This window comes from Papaver somniferum, chromosome 1, assembly GCF_003573695.1.
Source record: "Papaver somniferum cultivar HN1 chromosome 1, ASM357369v1, whole genome shotgun sequence".
NCBI lineage: Eukaryota > Viridiplantae > Streptophyta > Magnoliopsida > Ranunculales > Papaveraceae > Papaver > Papaver somniferum.
The window spans coordinates 196,356,374-196,377,682 of NC_039358.1; the positions used below are offsets into that span (position 1 = coordinate 196,356,374).

The following is a 21,309-nucleotide window of genomic DNA, read 5'->3' on the forward strand; positions in this document are numbered from 1 at the left end:
TTAACTAGTTTCGGTTTCAGCCTTGGGAGCCTTTTCAGGATCAATGAGAAGTTTTCCGTAAAACATATCCAGTTCTTGAAAATATGGGCATGTCTTTGCATTTTCTGCCTTTGTTCTGCCACTTTTCTCTGCTCTCTTGAAGCACTTGATCATAGTCTCCCATTTATCTCTACACTGCTTTGCAGTCTTAGTAATTCCCATTGACGCCATTCCCAGAGATATCTCTTCCCACGAAATTCGAGATTTTCTAGCACCAGGTCGGAATTTTTGCTCTATTGCCATTCGTACGGAGATTAAGGCTTGTGCTTCATGTTTAGTCCAATTATGAAACATTTGTTTTTTCTGACCACTCTGATCATGCGAAATTATTTCCGAAGACTGCGGAACATTGATTTTCTGCTGCTCTATGGATTGTGGAGTATTAATTTCCTGCTGTCCAAGGGGTCCTGCATTATCGATTACCTGCTGTCCCAAGAACTTCCCTACCAGCGAAAGGACAGCCAAACTTCGACGAGAGTCTTCAGCCCTCCTCTCCTCCTCTTTCCCCATCCTTTCGTTTTCAAGGTTTCTCCAAGTTTCTTCTCTTGTAATCCTATCTTTCTCCATCTGCTCCGTCTCTTTCCTAATCCTTTCCGTTTCAAGATTCCTCCAAATTTCTTCTCTTGTAATCCTATCTTTCTCCTTCTGCTCTATTGTCTCGAGCAATGCCTTGTACATATTCTCTTGCTTCTCCAGTGCTACCTTGTACTTATCCTCTTGCTTTTCAAGTAATACCTTATACATATCCTCTTGCTTCTTCATCATTTTATTCACCACTTCCTCACTAATCCTATCTTTCTCCTTTTGCTCTATCATCTCCAGCAATACCTTATACATATTCTCGTCTCTCCAGTACTACCTTGTACTTATCCTCTTGCTCTTCATACATATCCTCTTGCTTCTTCATCATTTTATTCACTAATTCCTCAAAGTGACCTTTAACTTCGTGGCAGATTTCTCTCTTTCGCTTCCTACACAAATTTTCGCCCAATTCATCATAGACATTTTCATTTTCAGCATCAGAACAAAATTCATGTAATACAGAATCAGCTAAACACGAGTGTGTTGTTTTCACACCAATTTCTTCTTCTTCTTCTTCTTCCATCGGACATACGTTTGGTTCTTGAATTGGATCATGTAATCTGGTTTCATCAAACAGAAAATATGAATTATCTAAATTCTTGAGCTCACTGACATATACTAGTAAATTACTCCTTGTAATAATTGAATTTCTGTGCACAATTTTGTTTTTGGATCTGTGTGGTGATTTAGGGTTTACAAATTCTTTACAAAAACCATTTCTAAATCAAAGCTCCTAAATTGAGACAAACAAATACTTCACACAGAGTCAAAACGAAAACGAAAAGTTTTTACCTGGAAACGATGTCCGAAAGCGGGCCTTCTGGGTTAGAAGAAACCCTAAACTGAGAATCCATTTCTTCACCATCATCACCAGTAGCGTTGACACCACCGCCTCCATCGCCTTTTGTTCCTGATGAGCAAAACCATTCGCCATTTCTCAGATCAGGCGGAATTGAGTCAAAATTTGTAAAATTGTTGGGAACAGGAGGCAATTTTTGAAGAGGTGGTAAATCTGATCGAAATTGGAGTTCAGATGAAGAAGGTGGTGGTTGATAACTGGTGTTTAGTAAATCTGTGAACGACATTGAAGAAAATAAAGAAGATGAAGAAGAAAGAAAATCTTCTAGAGGATGATTAATTGATGAATTCATGAAAGAAAAACTGAAGTTTTTCAAAGGCAAAAAAAAAGCGGTGAAATTGAAATTTTGTGAAAGAGGAAAGTAAAGCGAGGAGTCAAAGTATGATTTTTAGGGTTTTGTTTTTGAGAAACATGTTTTATCTGATGATGACGACGTGGTTAAATTCTCACCGTAACTCGAAACAGAATTGTGGACTGTTGATTTTTTTCAGTCAGATAATCTGACGATCCCAATCGTGGATTGTTGATTTTTCACTAAGATAATCTGACGATCTCCAATGGCTAGTGACAATCTTTATTTCATTTTTTCTTTATGAAATAACTTACGTTACAATTTACATTACAACTTGAAAAGACTACCATCTTGTAAAAAAGTGGTCGGAAGCCTAGCAACAAGCTAAGCTCGAACGTCCAAAATGAGCCGCAATTCATTAATGACGATCTACTTGAACCACAAAAAAACCCGTTCATACACATAAATTTTGTAGGCCTCACCACCAAGTCCCATTTTTGGTTTTTGGTGCGTGCGACGTTTCTGTTTAGTTTGAAATTACGGTTCAAGAAGATTTCTTGTAAAATGAAAGACCGTTGTACACTAGTTTTGAGGTTAATATTCATCGTTTCATATGGTGTGAAATTAGAAAGAAACAAGGTTTTTCTTCTGAAAATAATTATAATAAGCATGCAAGGTTCGATGTGCATCTATGTGCTTATTTCCATATAGCTCAAAAGAATTTGATCGCGCAAGAATCCAAATACAAATCGATCAAAGGTGAACATTTTGCTTATTTTAAATACAAAATCAACAAAACAAAATTTGTCCTTGAAAATGAAAATTGAAATTGAATTTAACAAAAACTAATCTATTTAAGAAATAAAAAGCAAGAAAAAATGTGGGTTTTTTTCTTACGATTCTTATTAAATGAATAAACAAGAGACGGAGAAGAATAGATTTGAGGTTTTCTTTTGCTTCAAATTAATTAGTTATATATTTAGATTCAGTTAATCAAAAATAATTAATATTTTCTACGTATTAAGTCTCCCAATCCGCATTTAAAACACTTGAATTCTATTGCAACCCTCAAAAAAAATAATCATGTAGCCCAAATAAATAGATTTCACCGGAAAACAATCTCCATCATTAAGACACTTTTAGAAATAAATTTTCATACTTGTTAATTGCTCAATATTCTCAATTTCAAATGGTGTGAAATGAGAAAATAAGAAAGGTTTGCATGTATTTATGTGTTTACAATTTACTTGGAAAAAATTGATTCGAAAAAAAGGATCCTAATAGATTAGATATTATCTTATTTCCTTTCTTAGCATTATTCTCTCTCTACTGTGAAGTATTCTCAATTACTGTGAGATACTCATTGACATTCTTTTGACATATATATAATAACGAATGAAAAGAGGGAAAGCTCTCATGGGAGTTTCACCATTATCCAAGATGGTATTATCCTAAAACCGATCCATCAATCCCTCTTCTTCTCTTGCACAAAAAAAATCGAATGGCCGGTGAAACGAAAAAGTTACATCCAGCCTTTGCTGTCACCAACATCAAAACTCTTATACCCATTCTCCTGGACATCAAACAGGATAAATATTCTTCATGGGTTTTCCTTTTCGAACTCCATCTCCAAGCTCATAATCTAGTTTTTCTCATTGACGGCTCAGCAACTCCAACAGATCTTGATGCCGCTACCATAAAAAAGCTAGATGCACTCTGTCGCCAGTGGATGTTCTCTTCCATGGCCAAAGATTTGATGCTCACCGTTCTCAAATCAGGCAAAACTGCTAAAGAAATCTGGGATCACCTCAAGAAGCTCTTTCAAGACAACAAAGGCAGCCGCGCAGCAACCCTTGAAAGTAAGTTTGTTAACCTTAAATTTACTGACTGTAATGGTGTTGATGATTACTGTGATAAACTTAAATCGTTCTCCGACCGATTAAGTGATCTCGACTTCCCGATGAATGACAAGTGTTTGGTTATTCAACTTGTCAATGGCCTTACGGAGGAATACAACACTGTTGCATCTTTCATTCAACAGTCCATGCCTAGTTTTGATTCTTCCAGATCTCAACTGAGAACGGAAGAGATAAGGCGTTCTCAACAAACCCTAAATCCTACACCGACGGCACTGGCTGCTGCTGCCTCCCCCGTGCAGCGCCAAAATCAGCGAAAACATCGTCCCAGCAACAGCAAACGTGGTCCACGACCACCCTCCAGCGGTAATGTTAACTGGACCCAAAGCCCAGCGGCCCAACCACCTCTCCTGCCAACTCCCAGCATGCATCACACGGCCCATCAGACTCCAGGCTACTCCCGTCAGCCCAACTACCATCCTCACTGGTCTCCCTACTGGCCTGTGCCTCCCTGCCCGTACCCTACAACCCCTGCTTGGCAACCACGCCCTCCACAACAACACTAACATCGCTCCCAACGCGCACGGTCACCTAGATTGGGTCGTGGCCAAGCTTACTTCATTCCGACCATTGAAGTTCTCCAACCAGATGATATTGCAGAGGCATATAGCTCCATGAGTCTTCAACCTCCTGATGAAGATTTCTATATGGACACCGGGGCTACCTCACATCTTACTTCAAATCCAGGTACGCTGCATAACGTTTTCAACTCTAGCAATGTTCGCTCTATTCTATTTGGCAATGGCAGTAGTATACCAGTTACGGCTAGTGGTACCAAGTTCATACATCTTCCTTCTCGTCTTCTTCATCTAAAAAATGCCCTTGTTGTCCCTGACATTATCAAAAACTTAGTGTCTGTCCGCAAGTTTACTACTGATAATCATGTATCTGTTGAGTTTGACCCATCTGGTTTCTCCGTGAAGGATCTGATTTCGAAGAAGACTATTCTATGATGTGACAGTTCTGGAGAGCTCTATCCTATCACCAAGTCCATCGTATCTCCTCCTACTCCGCTCTTGCCTCAACCCATCTCTCTTGCTGTTTGTTCGCCAGATGTTTGGCATAATCCGCTTGGTCATCCTGGAAAAGCTATATTAGATGTCTTATGCACCAAAAGTTTTATTTCGTGTAATAAAAATTCATTCTCAACTGTGTCATTCTTGTCAAGTTAGCAAACATGTTAGATTACCATTTTTTGAGTCCAATTCCAATACTTTTGCTCCCTTTGATATTATTCATAGTGACTTATGGACCTGTCCATCACATGTTGAAACAGGTTTTCGATATTATCTTATTTTATTGGATGATTTCACTAATTATCTATGGGTTTATCCTTTAAAATTCAAATCTCAAGTTTACACCAAATTCTTGGAATTTCACTCTTTCGTTAAAACTCAATTTGAGCGTGACATCAAAAGTTTTCAATGTGATTTAGGTAGTGAGTTTGATAACTCTTCTTTTCATAATTTTGCTCATACAAATGGATTTGTCTTCCGTTTCTCTTGTCCTCAAACCTGTTCCCAGAATGGCAAGGCTGAGCGTATAGTTCGTCGAGTTAACGACATTACTTGTACTCTTATGTCTCACGCCTCAATTCCCTCCAAATATTGGGCCGACTCTCTTAACATGGTCGTCTATCTTCATAACATTCTTCCTACCAAAATTCTCCATTTTCGATCTCCTGTGTTTGCTCTCTATGGTCGACAACCTACATATGATCATCTTCGTATTTTTGGATGTCTTTTCTATCCTAACCTTTCCTCCACCACACCTCACAAACTTGCTCCTCGCTCGACCAAATATGTCTTTCTTGGTTTTCCTGTCAATCATCGTGGTTATCGTTGTCTCGATCTTACCACACATAAAATCATTATCTCTCATCATGTAACCTTTGATGAAACTGTCATCCCTTTCGCAACACCTACTCCCACCGGTCATACAGACTCAGAACCCTCTCCCTCACCTATCCACCACTCTTTTGCTGACACCCTTTCCTATCCGTCAGCACCTCCCTCATCCCCTTCGTCTGATGTCCTCAGTTCCCCTATTCCATATATTCCTCCTCACAGGCGCAGACCTACAGTGCCTCCCACTTCTTCCGCTACCACATCTACTAGTCCAGCTCCCACTTCTTCCGCTACCACATCTACCAGTCCAGCTCCTACTACTTCAAATGAACAGCCTACAATCTCCATTCCATCTGCCTCCCCTAGTTCAGTTTCTCCAGTTCCCACTCTTGTACATCCTCCCACTGTTACGGCTCCACCTATCCCTCATCCCTCTCGTCCAGTCACTCGGGCCTCCCGAGGCATTTTTTTCCCTAATCACAAACTCAATATTCATGTTCAGTCCAAATATAAGATCTCTATGTTGCCTCGTTCCCACCTTTATGCTCTTAGGGACCTTAACTGGAATGCAGCCATGCTAGATGAATACATTGCCATGTTGAAAACTAATACTTTGGAACTTGTTCCTCGGACACGAGATGCACATGTTATTCGTTCTATGTGGCTTTTTCGCGAAAAATTTCATGTTGACGGTTCCTTGCAACGTCACAAGGCACGCCTAGTTGCAAATGGTAAGTCCCAACAAATTGGAGTTAATTGTTTTGAAACGTTTAGTCCGGTTGTCAAACCAGCGACTATTCGTACAGTGCTTACTATTGCCACGTCACGTTCTTGGCCTATACATAAACTGGATGTCAAGAATGTGTTTCTCCACGGGGATTTGACTGAGACATTTTATATGCATCAGCCTCTGAGGTTTGTTGATCCTGAACACCCTGATTATGTATGTCGACTTCTTCGTTCACTTTATGGTCTAAAGCAGGCTCCTCGTGCATGGTTTCAGCGATTTGTGAAGTTCATACCAATTGTGGTTTTCGTGGTAGTGTATGTGATCCCTCTCTCTTCGTCTACCAATCCGGATCCGAGATGGCATACTTACTTTTATATGTTGATGACATCATTTTAACAACAAATACTGATCATCTTCTTGGCAAATTTATTACATTGATGAAACGAGAGCTTGCCATGACTGATCTTGGCCCGCTGCATCATTTTTTTGGTATTTATGTTAACCGCTCATCTTCAGGCCTCTATTTGTCTCAGTCAGTTTACGCGAAGGACATCATTGCTCGTGCATCTATGACAAACTGTAATCCTGTGGCCACACCAGTTGATACCAATTCGAAACTAAGTGCAACATCCGGTCCTGTGATCGAGGATCCTACTTTATACCGAAGCCTGGATGGGGCTCTTCAGTACCTCACCTTCACTAGACCGGACATTTCTTATGCAGTTCAGCAGGTATGTTTGTTTACGCATGACCCTAGGGAGCCTTACATGCTGGCCCTTAAGAGAATCCTTCGTTATCTTAAGGGTACACTTGATCATGGCTTGTTCACGTCTGCTACTACACTCACTGGATTAACTGCTTATTCTGACGTTGATTGGGCTGGGTGTCCGGATTCTCGTCGATCCACTTCCGGATACTGCATCTTTCTAGGTGACAACCTAGTTTCCTGGTCTTCTACGCGTCAGGCAACTGTCTCTCGCTCAAGTGCTGAAGCTGAATATCGGGGAGTGGCCAATGCTGTTGTAGAGACTACTTGGCTTCGCAAATTACTTCTTGAGCTTCATCTACCTCTACGACGTGCCACCATTGTATATTGTGATAACGTCAGTGGCGTCTATATGTCTGGCGACTCTGTGCAACATCAACGCACCAAACATGTGGTGATTGATATACATTTTGTTCGTGATCGCGTTCGTATTGGTGATATTCATGTACTACACATCCCTTCGGAAAATCAATATGCTGATATTTTTACCAAGGGGCTTCCACGACAGCTATTTACTCGTTTACGTGCTACTCTGAGCGTCTTCTCTTCTCCCGCTCCGACTAAGGGGGTGTAATAGATTAGATATTATCTTATTTCCTTTCTTAGCATTATTCTCTCTTTACCGTGAAGTATTCTCAATTACTGTGAGATACTCATTGACATTCTTTTGACATATAATAACGAATGAAAAGAGGGAAAGCTCTCATGGGAGTTTCACCATTATCCAAGAGATCCAAATGTAGAACATTTCATTTTCATCATTTACAAAATCCACGAAACAAGATGTTTGAGGAAACTTATTTCAATGATTCCGTAAATATCAATTCACCTATTATATATTTGATAAATAAATAAATTAAATACCGAAGATTAAATCAATGATGTTAAGTTTTTCATAAATACCTACAAATCCGAAGTTTCACATTATTGAAATATGTTAGTTTTATTCACAGTTTAGATGATTGAATGGATAATTTAGTTTTAGGTAGACTTTTTTTAATTTGAAGTAAAAATGAGTTCGATTTTGTGTGTTGTTTCATTATGAGCATTTTTGTTTGGCATCTGATTTCTGAATGTAATTTATTATGTATTCTTCGTGTTCGAGTGCAGATACATATTATATGGGCTTTCAGTCAAGACTAAAAAGGAAATTATGAGACACACACACATATCACATATGGCCATATGGAACAAGCAAGTCTAAATAGTGTTGGGTGCAATAATTAAAATAAAGAAAAAATCAAATAAGTAAAAGTTATTGATACTTATTTCCTTTATAATGGAATTGATCGATTGACGAAATGAACGAGCTTCTCATATCTCCACAACAACAACAAAGCAAAACTTTGGAAAAACAGAGTGAGTCACGTGTTCAACACGTTGCCCTTAAGACATTAGCGCCCGTCTACACTCAAGAGTGATGCTATAGCCCTCACAGGACGGATATCTCCAGGATAAAACACCCTACTACACCTACTACTGGCATATGTAGTAGATGCTCAACTTGAGCTTGGCAACTCCGAAAAACCATTAAGGAAAATCTCGAACGCTTGAGACAACAATATAAAATATTTTTTTTCCTTGGGGGTCCCTCTAAATATAGAGCAACCCCTTTCCCATAAATTTTACAAAAATAGTGAATTTATTTATATAATTGACAAATACAACTTAAGAAGAAAAACTCCCCGATGTGGGACTAAAAGGTTTATATAGTTTCTTAAAACTACTAAAAATTGGAAACTCCACGATGTGGGACTAAAAAGTTTCATTCACAAAATAAAACAATAAATTATAATTTTGTATTAAAACTTTTAAAAAATTATTTTTTATTAATCGTTTTCCAACAATCCCCCACATGAATGAAAACTCAATAAAACATGAAAACACAGATAGATCTTGGTAAATCAACATCCCAACCTCACGATCCAAACAGACTGATCGTGCAAGTGTTGAAATCATACTAGTCATTTCTACGACCTCTCCCTCACACAAAAGTGTGTTGCCCCAGGGTCATACTATGGATTGCATAAATCATAATAGTATTGAGAGCTTTCATATTTAGTTCTCACATGGTGAGACTATAGGTATCTTTCACCAAAGTGAAAAAGCACTAGTGAACCCTTAGTGACATTTAGGTCCTAAGTTCCAGTAATACCAAAACTATCAAAACGAAAATCACATAAAAAGCGCAGTAAATACCATTTTAGGCAGAGGTGTCCATGAGGTATTGAACCTTTGCTTAGTGAGATATTACCGGAATTACTTGCTAGAGACAGTGAACTATGTCTTGAACTGCTAGCATTTCATGTAATTCATGATAACAACCACGGGTGATATCTCCAAGATTGCTGCCAAGCTCGTGCCGTTTTGTCCAATTTGGCCCTGGACATATCCTGTTTCTCAGAATGCTCTAGAGAATCAAAGCTCATATTCTCATAGGAAGCGGCCCACTTCCTCATTCAGATAGGTGAGTTTCCATAAAGAGTGTTACTGCTAGACCCCACTTCAATCTTAAATTGAAACTGTAGAACTCATTAAGACTTCTTAAAAGTCATCCTTCACATGCAGTCACACTATCACGTCTACACCATAGGGAAGGGACAGAGAATAAAATTCTCTGATAGTGTTTACCTTTACCCACCACAAATTAGTTGTCTCATTCGAAACCTTGATCTTGGGATCTCCAGTCAGCAAGGTTGAGTATCCTTCATGGAAAGTTTAATTTATGAGCTTAAGCCCCTCCCCCCTTGATGCATTTCTAACTATCTCTTGGGATAAACCTTTCGTCAAAGATTGCGCGATATTCTCCTTGGACTTTATCCAATCAATGGAAATAACGTCAATTGAGATTAGTTATTTTCAGCTTTAGCTATTATATCTTGGCTAACACAATGTATAGATATAGCTGGCACAGGCCTATGCCAGAGAGGAATGTCTTCTAAAAAACATCTTAGGCACTCGGCCCCCTCTCGTGCTTTATCTAACTCAATACTCTCAGATTCCATAATGAATTGAGCAATATATGTTTGTTTGTAAATCACAAAAATATAGAGCAACCCCTTTCCCATAGATTTTACAAAAATAGTGAATTTGTTTATATAATTGACAAGTACAACTTAAGAAGAAAAACTCCCCGTTGTGGGACTAAAAGGTTTATATAGTTTCTTAAAACTACTAAAAATTGGAAACTCAACGATGTGGGACTAAAAAGTTCGGAAAATGGGTCATTTGTCCAAATATTTATAAATCACGGTTCAAATGGACGAGTAAAAAATAGTTTGGGTGAAATGGCCAAAAAAAATAGTATCCTAGCTTAAATTTAAAAAATAGCAAGGATGAAACTGGATACATCCTGTGTAAATTAAAAATAAGAAAAAATATTTGAAAATGGGCACGATGAAACTGGTTACATCCTGCCTATTTTTACATTTTTGTCCATTTAAACAATATCAAAACCTAACTGTCCATTTCACCCAGAAATTGTTGATTTTGGTCTTTTTAACCAATTTTGTGTAAAAAGTTTCATTCACAAAATAAAACAATAAATTATAATTTTTTATTAAAACTTTTAAAAAATTATTTTTTTATTAATCGTTTTCCAACTAATAGATGCCTCAAAGCTTGAAGCATACTGAATTTGGGAGCTCTACAAAGTGCAAGCTGTTTTTTATCAATGATCTGGAATCTGAATTATTCATGCCTGAGGGCCGTTGTGTCAGTAATGAGATATATATCCGAGACAAATGAGTCGACTTCAAACCCAGTTATAAGACTCAGTACGGGCAAGTAAGAAAATCTCCCTCCAAAACTGAAATACGAGCAAAATGCAACCAAACTTGGATTTCCAGTATCAAATTGAATTTGTTACAATAATGTTTTCTGTCTTGTGCACTAGAGGCGGTTAGATTCTGGGAGCAAAAACAACTAGACCGGTAGATGATGCAATAATTTTAGTTCTATCCTTTATAAGACTTGGTTTTTGTGTTTGTAATTATTTTACTCTTGCACATTGTATTCTCAGTGATTAATCAAATAATTTGACTTGATTTGGTTGAGTACCTACTCCAATATTAAGTATTAACAACAAGCCGGATCAAACTCTCATTGCCGGAAACACCCAAAACAATCACTACCTGTCCCCTGACAAAAATGATATCAGAGAAAACCCTTGATAAATACAAGGAAACATTGCAGGAAAGCAAAAATGAAATCAACGTTCATTCCGATTTTCGACCTTAATCATTACAAGATGAGAGAAAAAGCTAGTATTTGAATAAGATGGCAAACCAAGAGAATGATTAAAGAGATTTTCATTTTAATTTCAATAGATAGATTTTTGGTAAACATGTTCTATATTAGAAACTAGGTGGGCTTTACAGCACTGAGAAAGCCCTCCCAATTGCATCCTCATACCAAAGAGTATTCATAAAGGGAGGAGGTTGGCGAATCCAAACATAATTTTCATCAGCTGATATAGCCATCCTGGAAAGAAGATCGGCTACAAAATTACCCTCTTGGGAATGAGAAGAGACTGAATCATCCTGAAAATGACTGAAGCAAAATGGTGATATCTCTCTAAGGATGTTAACAAAATTACCATTTCGGTAGATAGATTGATGCTCTCCCATCAAAATAATATTGATTGATGTTCTTTAATTGATGATTTCATTTAATTAGCTTCGGTTTCAGCCTCGGGAGCCTTTTCAAAACTAAAGACACCTTTCTTGTACATCATATCCAGTTCTTGAAAATATGGGCATGTCTTTGCATTTTCTGCCCACGTGTTGCCACTTCTCTCTGCTCTCTTATACCACCACCAATTCATACTGTCCCATTTATCTCTATTCTCTACACTGCTTTGCAGTCTTAGTAAATCCCATTGAAGCCATTCCCCGAGACATCTCTTCCGTCATCTCTTCCCACGACATTCGAAATTTTGTGGCACCAGTTAGGAATTTTCGCTCTATTGCCATTCGAAGGGAGATTAAGGCTTGTCCTTCATGTTGAGGCTATATATCAAGCCTTTGTTCTTTGTAATACATATCCAGTTCTTGAAAATGTTGGGATCCCTTTGCATTTCCTGCCTGCAATTTTCCACTTCTCTCAGCTTTCTTGTAGCACCTTTTCATTTTGTTCCATTTATCTTCACACTGCTTCGCAGTCTTAGTAAATCCCAGTGAAGCCAATCCCAGAGACATCTCTTCCCACATTAGAAAATTTTTGGGACTAGTAAGGAGTTTTTGTTCAATTGTCGTCGAAGGGAGATTAAGGCTTGTGCTTCCTGCTTAGTCTATTTCATATTCCCTAGTTTCTTTTGATCACTCTGATCATGCAAAATTATTTCCAGAGACTTTGGAATATTGATTGTCTGCTGCTCTATGGATTGTGGAGTATTAATTTCCTGCTGTTCAAGGGGTCCTGGAGTATTAATTACCTGCTGTCCCAAGAACTTCTCTAAGAGAGAAAGGAGAGCTAAACTTCGACGAGCGTCTTCAGCCCTCCTCTCCTCTTCTTCCCTCATCCGTTCCATTTCGAGATTCCTCCAACTTACTTCTCTTGTAATCCTATCTTGCTCCATCTGCCCTGTCTCTTTCCTCATCCTTTCCCTTTCAAGATTCCTCCAAATTTCCTCCCTGGTATTCCTATCTTTCTCCATCTGCTCTAACTTCTGGCGAAATACCTTATACATATCCTCTTGCTTCTTCATCATTTTGTTCACCAATTCCTCAAAGTGACGTTTAAGTTCGTCGTGGATTTCTCTCTTTCGCTTCTTCCTACACAAACTTTCACCCAATTCTTCATACACATAATCATTTTCAGCATCAGAACAAAATTCATGTAATACGGAATCAGCTAAACACGAGAATGTTGTTTTCACACCAAATACTTCTTCTTCCGTAGGACTTAAGTTTGGTTTTGTACCATGTAATCTGGTTTGATCAAAAAAAAAACAAAAATAGGTTTTTAATAATTAGATGAGAAAATATGAATTATCTAAATTCTTAAGCTCACTATAATGCACTAGTAAATTTTGCAAACATTCACCGTGTAAGATGATGACAATTCTTTAGTTCCCTTGTAATAATTGAATTTCTCTGTCTGGTAACATAAAGTTTTAGAAATTCTTTAGAAAAACCATTTCCATGTAAATTAAAACCACTAAAATGACACAATCAAATACTTCACATAGAGACGACAAAAAAGAAACTTTTTTTACCTGGAAACGATGCCCGGTGGCGGCCCTTTAGCGCTTGAAGAATTCCTAACGTGGGAATCCATTTCTTCACTACCATCGTCTTCTTTTCCTAGTAGTAGTTAGCACAACCATTTGTCATCGTTCCGATCAGGCGAAATCGAGTCAAAAGTTGTAAACTTATTTGTAACAGGAGGCAAGGTGGTTGTTGATAAGTATGTTGGAAAATGGGTTCAAATAGAGGATGATGTAGCTGCATATTTTCTGACTACTACACCCAAGTAAGATTAAAGACTAAAAACTATTGAAACATACAAGATTCATCATGAACAAGATGTAAATAGCATGAAATGTAAAGATTAACACAAGCATATAACGTGGTTCGGCCATGAAGACCTACGTCCACGGAGAAGAAGATGTTTTCTTATTGATTATAAGGTCTTACCCTTGAAAGTGTTACAAATCTCTTCTAGATTTCTCACTTTCTCTCTATCTAAGTCTCTCTCAGGAATTCTCTGTAGAAAAACCATCAAAGATTACATAAGTTGTCCACCTCCTGGTACATGGATTGGTATTTATATACAGAATAAACTCGTAGTCGCTTGATCGTCCGAGCTGGGTAAGCTGTCATCCATCGTCCTGGCTCCCTCGGACTCGTTCTATACCGTCCCTCGCGATGCCGTACTTGGTCCTCCCTCCGAGTTGTCTTGCTCTCCCTTGGATCGTTTTGCCCTTCTGTGGAGAATCTCGTGCTCCATCACCTCTGGGTCGTAGTATAGATCGTCTGAGTCTTCCGTCACGATGCCCAACTACCCAAGTCCTGTTCTTATCCTTCATTAAATGCGGTCTTGCTTTTTAGACTTGGCCGTCTGAGCAGATTAGACCTTTAAATACACGCGTCATTCATGTGGCGCTTGTGCAGTTGCCTCGACTAAGACAAATCATTTTCTCATCGAGTGATTTGGTGCTCCAACCTCATCATCTCATCATATATTCATCCCTTGGGATGTCGACACGTGGCAATCGGGTATTTTACCCACACAGATGAAATAAACAGAAAAGAAATTGTTGTACTCCTGACTTTCAAGGCTAGAATAGATTTATTTTAGACGATTATTTCTACCCTCCCAATATCAATTGGCGATTGCAACAGGTATGTGAAATAATGCCTTCAGGATACAATGAAAGCCCTATAACAGAGAAATTGGATTCAAGGTTTGCACCCCTTGACCCAACCAAGAACACACGAGAGATGTTTCTGATGATGCTTTAGAAAGAGAGAAAACAAGTTGAATTGATTGTGAAGAATGGGAGAACGTCTTCGCTACTTATAGTGATATTCATGCATGTTGGTTATGTCGTTTCATCACCAACAGACGCTTCCAAAAGCCATTAATGGTGACTTATGGGAAGAGACGAGTCTGCTCAAGTTTGAAAGGAAATTTCTAGGTTTTCCAAAGTAAAACCAGAAAAAATTTCCAGGAGACACTGTCTCGGACTCTGCTAGGGGGCGTTGCCTCCTAAACCCACCGTAAACTCCGCGTATCGGCAAACAATATTGAGAATATCTAACAAAGTAGTGTTTAGTAAATCTGTGAATGACATTGAAGAAGATGAAGAAGAAAGAAAATTTTCAAGAGGATTAACTGACGAGATCAACAAAGTAAAGAAAAAAATTGAAACTTTTGAAAGCCGAGAGGGGAAAATAAAGAAAAGCCGTGAAAATTTGAGAAATGAGATTTGTTGTAATGAGTAAAGTCTAGGGTTTTATGTGTCTCTCTTAAAGTAAGATCTAATATTCATCGTAAGATGATCTTTATTCTTTTTTGTGTTAGTGGGAGGCCAGGCACGACCTGCCTAACCCATCATTTCTAACTCCACAGTACACCCTAGAAAGGGGATTGATCCTAAGGCTTCCTCCCTAGTGGGTTTAAGCCTGGTGGTGTATTAGGCTGTCATCAAAATTTTGTCATATAAACTGATCTATTTATACATAACTGCAAAGCATGTTGTATATGTTAGTATTTTTGAAGAGTTAGAACATGAATCTATACATCTCAACTAATATCGAATACCCACACCATAATCAGTACTTCATCTGTGCAGTTTGTGCTAGGACTCGAGAGAACCTAGCAATATAAATGTATTTATGGCGGGATATTTACAATTTTTTAACTGTAGTAACAGATTTCGGAACCACTAAGGCCAGGAACCCATATTTTTTAGACTTAATAAAAAAATTAGATCTAACTTACAGCATGGAGTTTTTCATTTCCCAACCGTAATTTCACTATTACCTAACATATATACTGCTGGGATCTTATCAATTCTCAACCGTAATTTGTTGTTTACGGTTGGGAGTTCATTAATTATCAGCCACGTGTAGTTCTTAAAGTTGAAACTTGAAATTGAATTCAAAACAATCTAACATATTTAAGCAATCAAAAGCACAAAAAGTGGTGGGTTTTTTTATTCTTACGTTATAGAAATTGTTTCGATTCGACAAATCGTCGTTTGAGAACCAAATGAGGGAGAAAAATAGAGACAGATAAAGAAGAGATGGCGAAGATTAGATTTGAGGTTTTATTTATATATCTATGTCCAAATGATCAAAGGTAGTTTTGATATTTGCTACACATTAGGTCCTCTGATTCGCATTTAAGACACTTGAATTCGAATACAACCTTGAAAGAAACTCTTGCAGCCTAAATAAATAGATTTCCCCAAATAAAAAAGTCTTCACCATGAACTGAATAAGACATGACACTTGAGTTGAAACTTAATTGATGGGTAGAAAATTAACACTATCTTTGGTGTGGCTATTTCTGTCAGAAAACACTCATGTAGTTTGATTTTACATGTATAATTAGCAGATGTTGTCAAGTTATGAAAAATAAGTCATGAAACTCAAAAGTACATATTCAAGGAATCATTTTAAGTGTTTGTTATTAATTGTTACCTAAAATATGATCCCAATATGCATGTCTAGATGATAACATAACAAACAACAAACATGCATGTGAAGCTTAGCTAGACGATTGTAGTCGTGGAAACAATCTTTAGCTATTGTATATGAAATTCATTGTCGTGTATACATTTATGAACTGTAATGATCTTATACGTTTGAATTATTAGAGGATTTGTTGTCAGGATTTTCTTAGGGAATAATCACTGACAACCGTGGAATAACGGATCTTGAGATATTATGATGAATAATAAGTAAATCAAGCACAAGCAACCAAAATAATACGAGAAAGATAAATCAACTCACAAGACACAAGATTTATAGTGGTTCGACCAATACATACAACTTGTATATATTGTCTACGTCCACTTTGAGCCACACCAACTCAAATCCACTATGAATAAAAAAACGATTACAACGTCGTGTGAATCCCAGCAAACCCTTGGTTACACCGCAACAATTACCCGAGACGATAACCTTGTCTCTTGTTCCTCACCAATATGCTAACACAACGTAACCCTAGCTTTAGCCTTAAAAGCTGTACAAGAAATCTCTCATCGATCTCTTAATCGTTTTCTACACAATACAATTCTACAAGGCCTAATTACCTATTTATATAGGTTACAAACTTGGCCACCAAGAATTATAACCGGTTTAGGAAACCCCTTTCCTAAAATATCATGGCTAACTTTAGGAAATAATTAATTAGTCTTCAATTAACTAACAATCTCCCACTTTGAAGACTCATTGATTGTCTTCAATTCTTCTTTTCTTCAACTTTGTATTGATGGTGCTAAAACATCTTCGTGTCAGTGCGGCTCCCCTCCCAGTTCCTCATTCTGAGAGACCAACTAAATCCTTGCAGAGATTTAGCTTGTCTGACGTAACTCCCTTGGTAAACATATCCGCCGGATTCTTCGAACCAAGAATCTTCTCAAGTTTAACTCTTCTTCTTCTAAGATATCCCGAATGAAATGACAACGAATATCTATATGCTTCGTCCTAGCATGATAGGCTGAGTTCTTGGCTAAATGTATAACACTCTGATTGTCGCTAAACAGAACACTATCTCGTTGTTCCTTTCCCAACTCATCAAACAAACCTTGTAACCAAATCATCTCCTTGCTCGCTTCTGTTACTGCAACGTACTCCGCTTCCGTAGTAGACAATGTCACCAACTTCTGTAAACGTGAGTTCCAACTCACTGCAGCTGACCCAATAATATAAACATAGCCGGTCGTACTTCGCCTTTTATCTACATCACCTGCGAAGTCTGCATCCATATAACCCCTCAAAATAGAACCACCTTTTCCATAGCACAATGGTACGTTTGTTTTACCTCTCAAATACCTGAGAATCCACTTCACAGCTTCCCAATGTTGTTTTCCTGGGATGCTTGCATATCCAGTCTCGTGCACACCATAGCATACATTAGACTCCTAATAGCCGAAGAATATGGTACGGTAGCCATGTACTCCTTTTCTTCATCTGTCTTCGAATTTGACTTCCAAGTGGAGAACTAACTGGTTTAGCATTCTCCATATTGAACATTTCAAAACTCGTTCAATATATTCAGCCTGACTAAGCATAACACCCTTAGCTCTGTCTCTTATGATCCTCATACCAAGAATCTGATTTGCTTCACCAAGATCTTTCATAGCAAACTCACTTGCTAATTGTTTCTTCAAATTCTCAATTTCTTGTAGAGATGTTCCGGCAACCAACATATCATCCACATACAGTAGTAATATGATGTAGTCAGAACCATTTCTTTTGAAGTAACAACAATGATCTGCATTACACCGTGAGTAACCACTTTTATGCATGAAGTTATCAAACTTCTTGTACCACTGTCTCGGGGCTTGTTTTAAACCATACAAACTCTTCTTTAGCTTGCACACTATCTCTTCCTTGCCTTTTACTATGAATCCTTCTGGCCGCTTCATGTAAATTTCTTCATCTAGGTCACCATGAACAAAAGTTGTCTTTACATCCAACTGTTCAAGGTAGAGATCTTCAGAAGCCACTAGACTTAACACTACTCGAATAGTAGTCATCTTCACAACTGGAGAAAATATCTCGTTGCAATCAACACCATGTTTTTGTTGGAAAACTTTCACAACCAACCCCGCCTTGTAGCGAATATCTCCATTTGCTTCAGACTTCATCCGAAAAACCCACTTGTTATGCAACGCCTTCTTACCTCTTGGTAATTTTACTAACACCCAAGTGCCATTCTCATCAAGTGAATTTACCTCATCCTCCATAGCAAGTTTCAATTTTCTTGAATCATCAGCTGCTAGTGCTTCCTTAATATCTTCAGGTTCGCCTCCATCCGTAAGTAATAGATAATTCAAAGCATACCTTGGGTTTGGTTTAGGAGTTCTTGACGATCTTCGTACTTCTTGTGAAACTGTAGGAATAACTCCCACTGCAGTAGAAGTCTCTTCAACTTGTACTTCTCTGCCATCAGCAACATCATGTTCTTCTTGTTCCACACTTCTTCCAGAAACATCATCAATATCGATATACAACTCCTTATCGACGTTGCTTGACCTGACATCTTCAACTTGTGATGTATTCTTTTCCTTGTACATCTCATTCTCATTAAAAGTGACATCTCTACTTCTAATAACTTTGTGACCCTCATAGTCCCAAAGTTTATACCCAAAAGCGTCAATTTCATAACCAAGAAATATATACTTCTTTGCTTGACCACCTATCTTAGACCTCTCACCAGGACTAAGATGAACATAACCAACACAACCAAAAACTTTCAAATAGGAAAGATTTACCTTTTTGACAGTCCAAACCTCCTCTGGTATCTTCATATCTAATGGACTACTAGGTGTCCTGTTAATTAGATAAGCAGCCATCTCTGTTGCATGTGCCCAGAAGGTCTCGGGCAAACCATACTGCAACCTCATGCACCTTGCACGTGTATTCAACGTTCAATTAATACGTTATACTACTCCATTCTCCTGTGGTGTCCTTGGAACTGTCCTCTCCAAACGAATTCCATTTGTAGCACATAACTGTAAGAATTCTGTTTTGTCATACTCACCACCGTTGTCTGACCTTAGACACTTCAACTTCAGATCAGTTTCTGTTTCAACTAAAGCTTTCCACTTGTTAAACACTTCATACACCTCGAACTTATTCTTCATGAAGTAAAGCCACACCTTCCCTGAGTAATCATCAATAAAGGTGACATAATACTGGAAACCTCTGTGAGATGCAACATCAATTGGTCCCCATACATCCGTGTGAACCAAATCAAGTTTTTTACTTCTCAAGTCTCTTCCTCCTCTGCTGAAACTAACTCGTTTTTACTTTCCAAGAACACAGTCTTCACAAAAACTCATATCAACAGAATTCACCTTAGGTAGATATCCTCCCGAACATAGAATCTTCATGTTCTTCTCACTCATGTGCCCTAATCTTCTATGCCATAAGTTAGTGTCTTCACCATTACTAGCCACTGCTACAGTAGTTCCATCTGAAGTCCGGTATAGAGTACCGACTCTAACTCCACGATCTAACACCATAGCCCCTTTCTTTACTTTCCAATTGTGTTTCGTTAACACAAATTCACAGTCATCATCACAAACTTGGCCCACAGACACCAAGTTCTTCTTCAAATTTGGAACGTGTCGTAAATCCTTCAATTTCCAAGTCGAACCATTGACTTTCAAGATAACATCACCGAAACCGATGATGTCGCATGCTTCACCGTCTCCCAATAATACTTGGCCATAGTATCCTTCTTTATAAGAGATCATAATACTCTTATCACCCGTTGCATGGAGAGAAGCTCTCGAGTCTATAATCCAAGACTCATCTTGCTTGTCCTAAGAGAGTGGTAGAAAACCTTCCGTAATCATCTTCTTGTTATCAACAAGGACCTTCACCTGTTCCTCACCTGCAACTACGTTGACCTCTTCTTGATTACCTTTGTTTCCACCATTATTAGCACCTTTGTTTTCCGGAAAATCGCGCTTGTAGTGTCCTACTTTCTTACACGCCCAACACTCAACAACACCTCTAGGCCGGGATTGAGATCTCCCCCTAGACTTTCCTCTAGACTTCCATCTAGTCTTGTTGTTGTTCCTATTTGAACTTCTGCCTCTATCTTCTTCATGCATACTTAAGGCCGAGCCTTAAGAACTAGAAACATAACCTTGTTCTATTCTTCTCTCCTCTTCATCAATTAACCTTTGTTGCACATTATCAAGCTTCAACTTCTCGCTCCCTGTGGAATTGCTAATGGTTGTCCTTGCAGTCTCCCAACTCTTTGGTAATGACGACAACAACCGTAAAGCTTGAACTTCATCATCAAAAGTAATACTAACTTTTGAAAGCTGAGAAATAATTGATTTAAACTTCCCAAGATGTGCTGAAATCGCTTCGCCTTCTTGCATCTTCAGATTAAATAATTGTTCACACAACATAATCTTTCCCGAGGCTGATGACTTTTGATACAACTTTTCAAGTTTATCCATAAGATCCTTCGTACTAGTTTCCTCTTATACGTTATTGTAGACTTCCTCCGTTAGACATCTATGGATCATGGCTATACACTTGCGATCAAGAGTATTCCATTCATCGTCTTTGCGTGTTCCCTTTTTCGCAACTCCACCCAATGGATCAGCAAGGTCTTTCTCATATAGGTAGTCTTCTATCTGAGACTTCCAAAACGCAAAGTTCTTTCCATTAAAAACTTTAACCCTAGCTACCGTACTTTCGTTATTATCACCCATAACTCCCACTCCAATCGTACTACGATAAACCCTAAAGTTCTAACCCGAGCTCTGATACCACTTGTCATGATTTTCTTAGGGAATAATCACTGACAACCGCGGAATAAAGGATCTTGAGATATTATGATGAATAATAAGTAAACCAAGCACAGGCAAACATAATAATACGAGAAACATAAATCAACTCACAAGACACAAGATTTATAGTGGTTCGACCAATACATACAACTTGTATATATTGTTTACGTCCACTTTGAGCCGCACCAACTCAAATCCACTATGAAGAAAAAAACGAATATATCGTCGTGTGAATCCCAGCAAACCCTTAGTTACACCGCATCAATTACCCGAGACGATAAC

At 38.2% G+C, this 21,309-nt stretch overlaps 3 protein-coding genes across 3 annotated transcripts; 2 read left to right on the forward strand and 1 right to left on the reverse strand.

Moving 5' to 3' along the window:
• On the reverse strand, positions 1 to 855 carry LOC113356840 (trihelix transcription factor GT-2-like). The gene has a single exon (XM_026600072.1). It carries the CDS (start codon positions 853 to 855, stop codon positions 1 to 3), a length of 855 nt encoding a protein of 284 aa, XP_026455857.1.
• A 2,418-nt stretch (positions 856 to 3,273) lies between these two features.
• LOC113356848 lies at positions 3,274 to 4,194 on the forward strand. Its single transcript, XM_026600083.1, has one exon. It carries the CDS (start codon positions 3,274 to 3,276, stop codon positions 4,192 to 4,194), a length of 921 nt encoding a protein of 306 aa, XP_026455868.1.
• A 2,508-nt stretch (positions 4,195 to 6,702) lies between these two features.
• LOC113356857 (uncharacterized mitochondrial protein AtMg00810-like) lies at positions 6,703 to 7,605 on the forward strand. Its single transcript, XM_026600087.1, has one exon. It carries the CDS (start codon positions 6,703 to 6,705, stop codon positions 7,603 to 7,605), a length of 903 nt encoding a protein of 300 aa, XP_026455872.1.
• Positions 7,606 to 21,309: the final 13,704 nt, after the last annotated feature.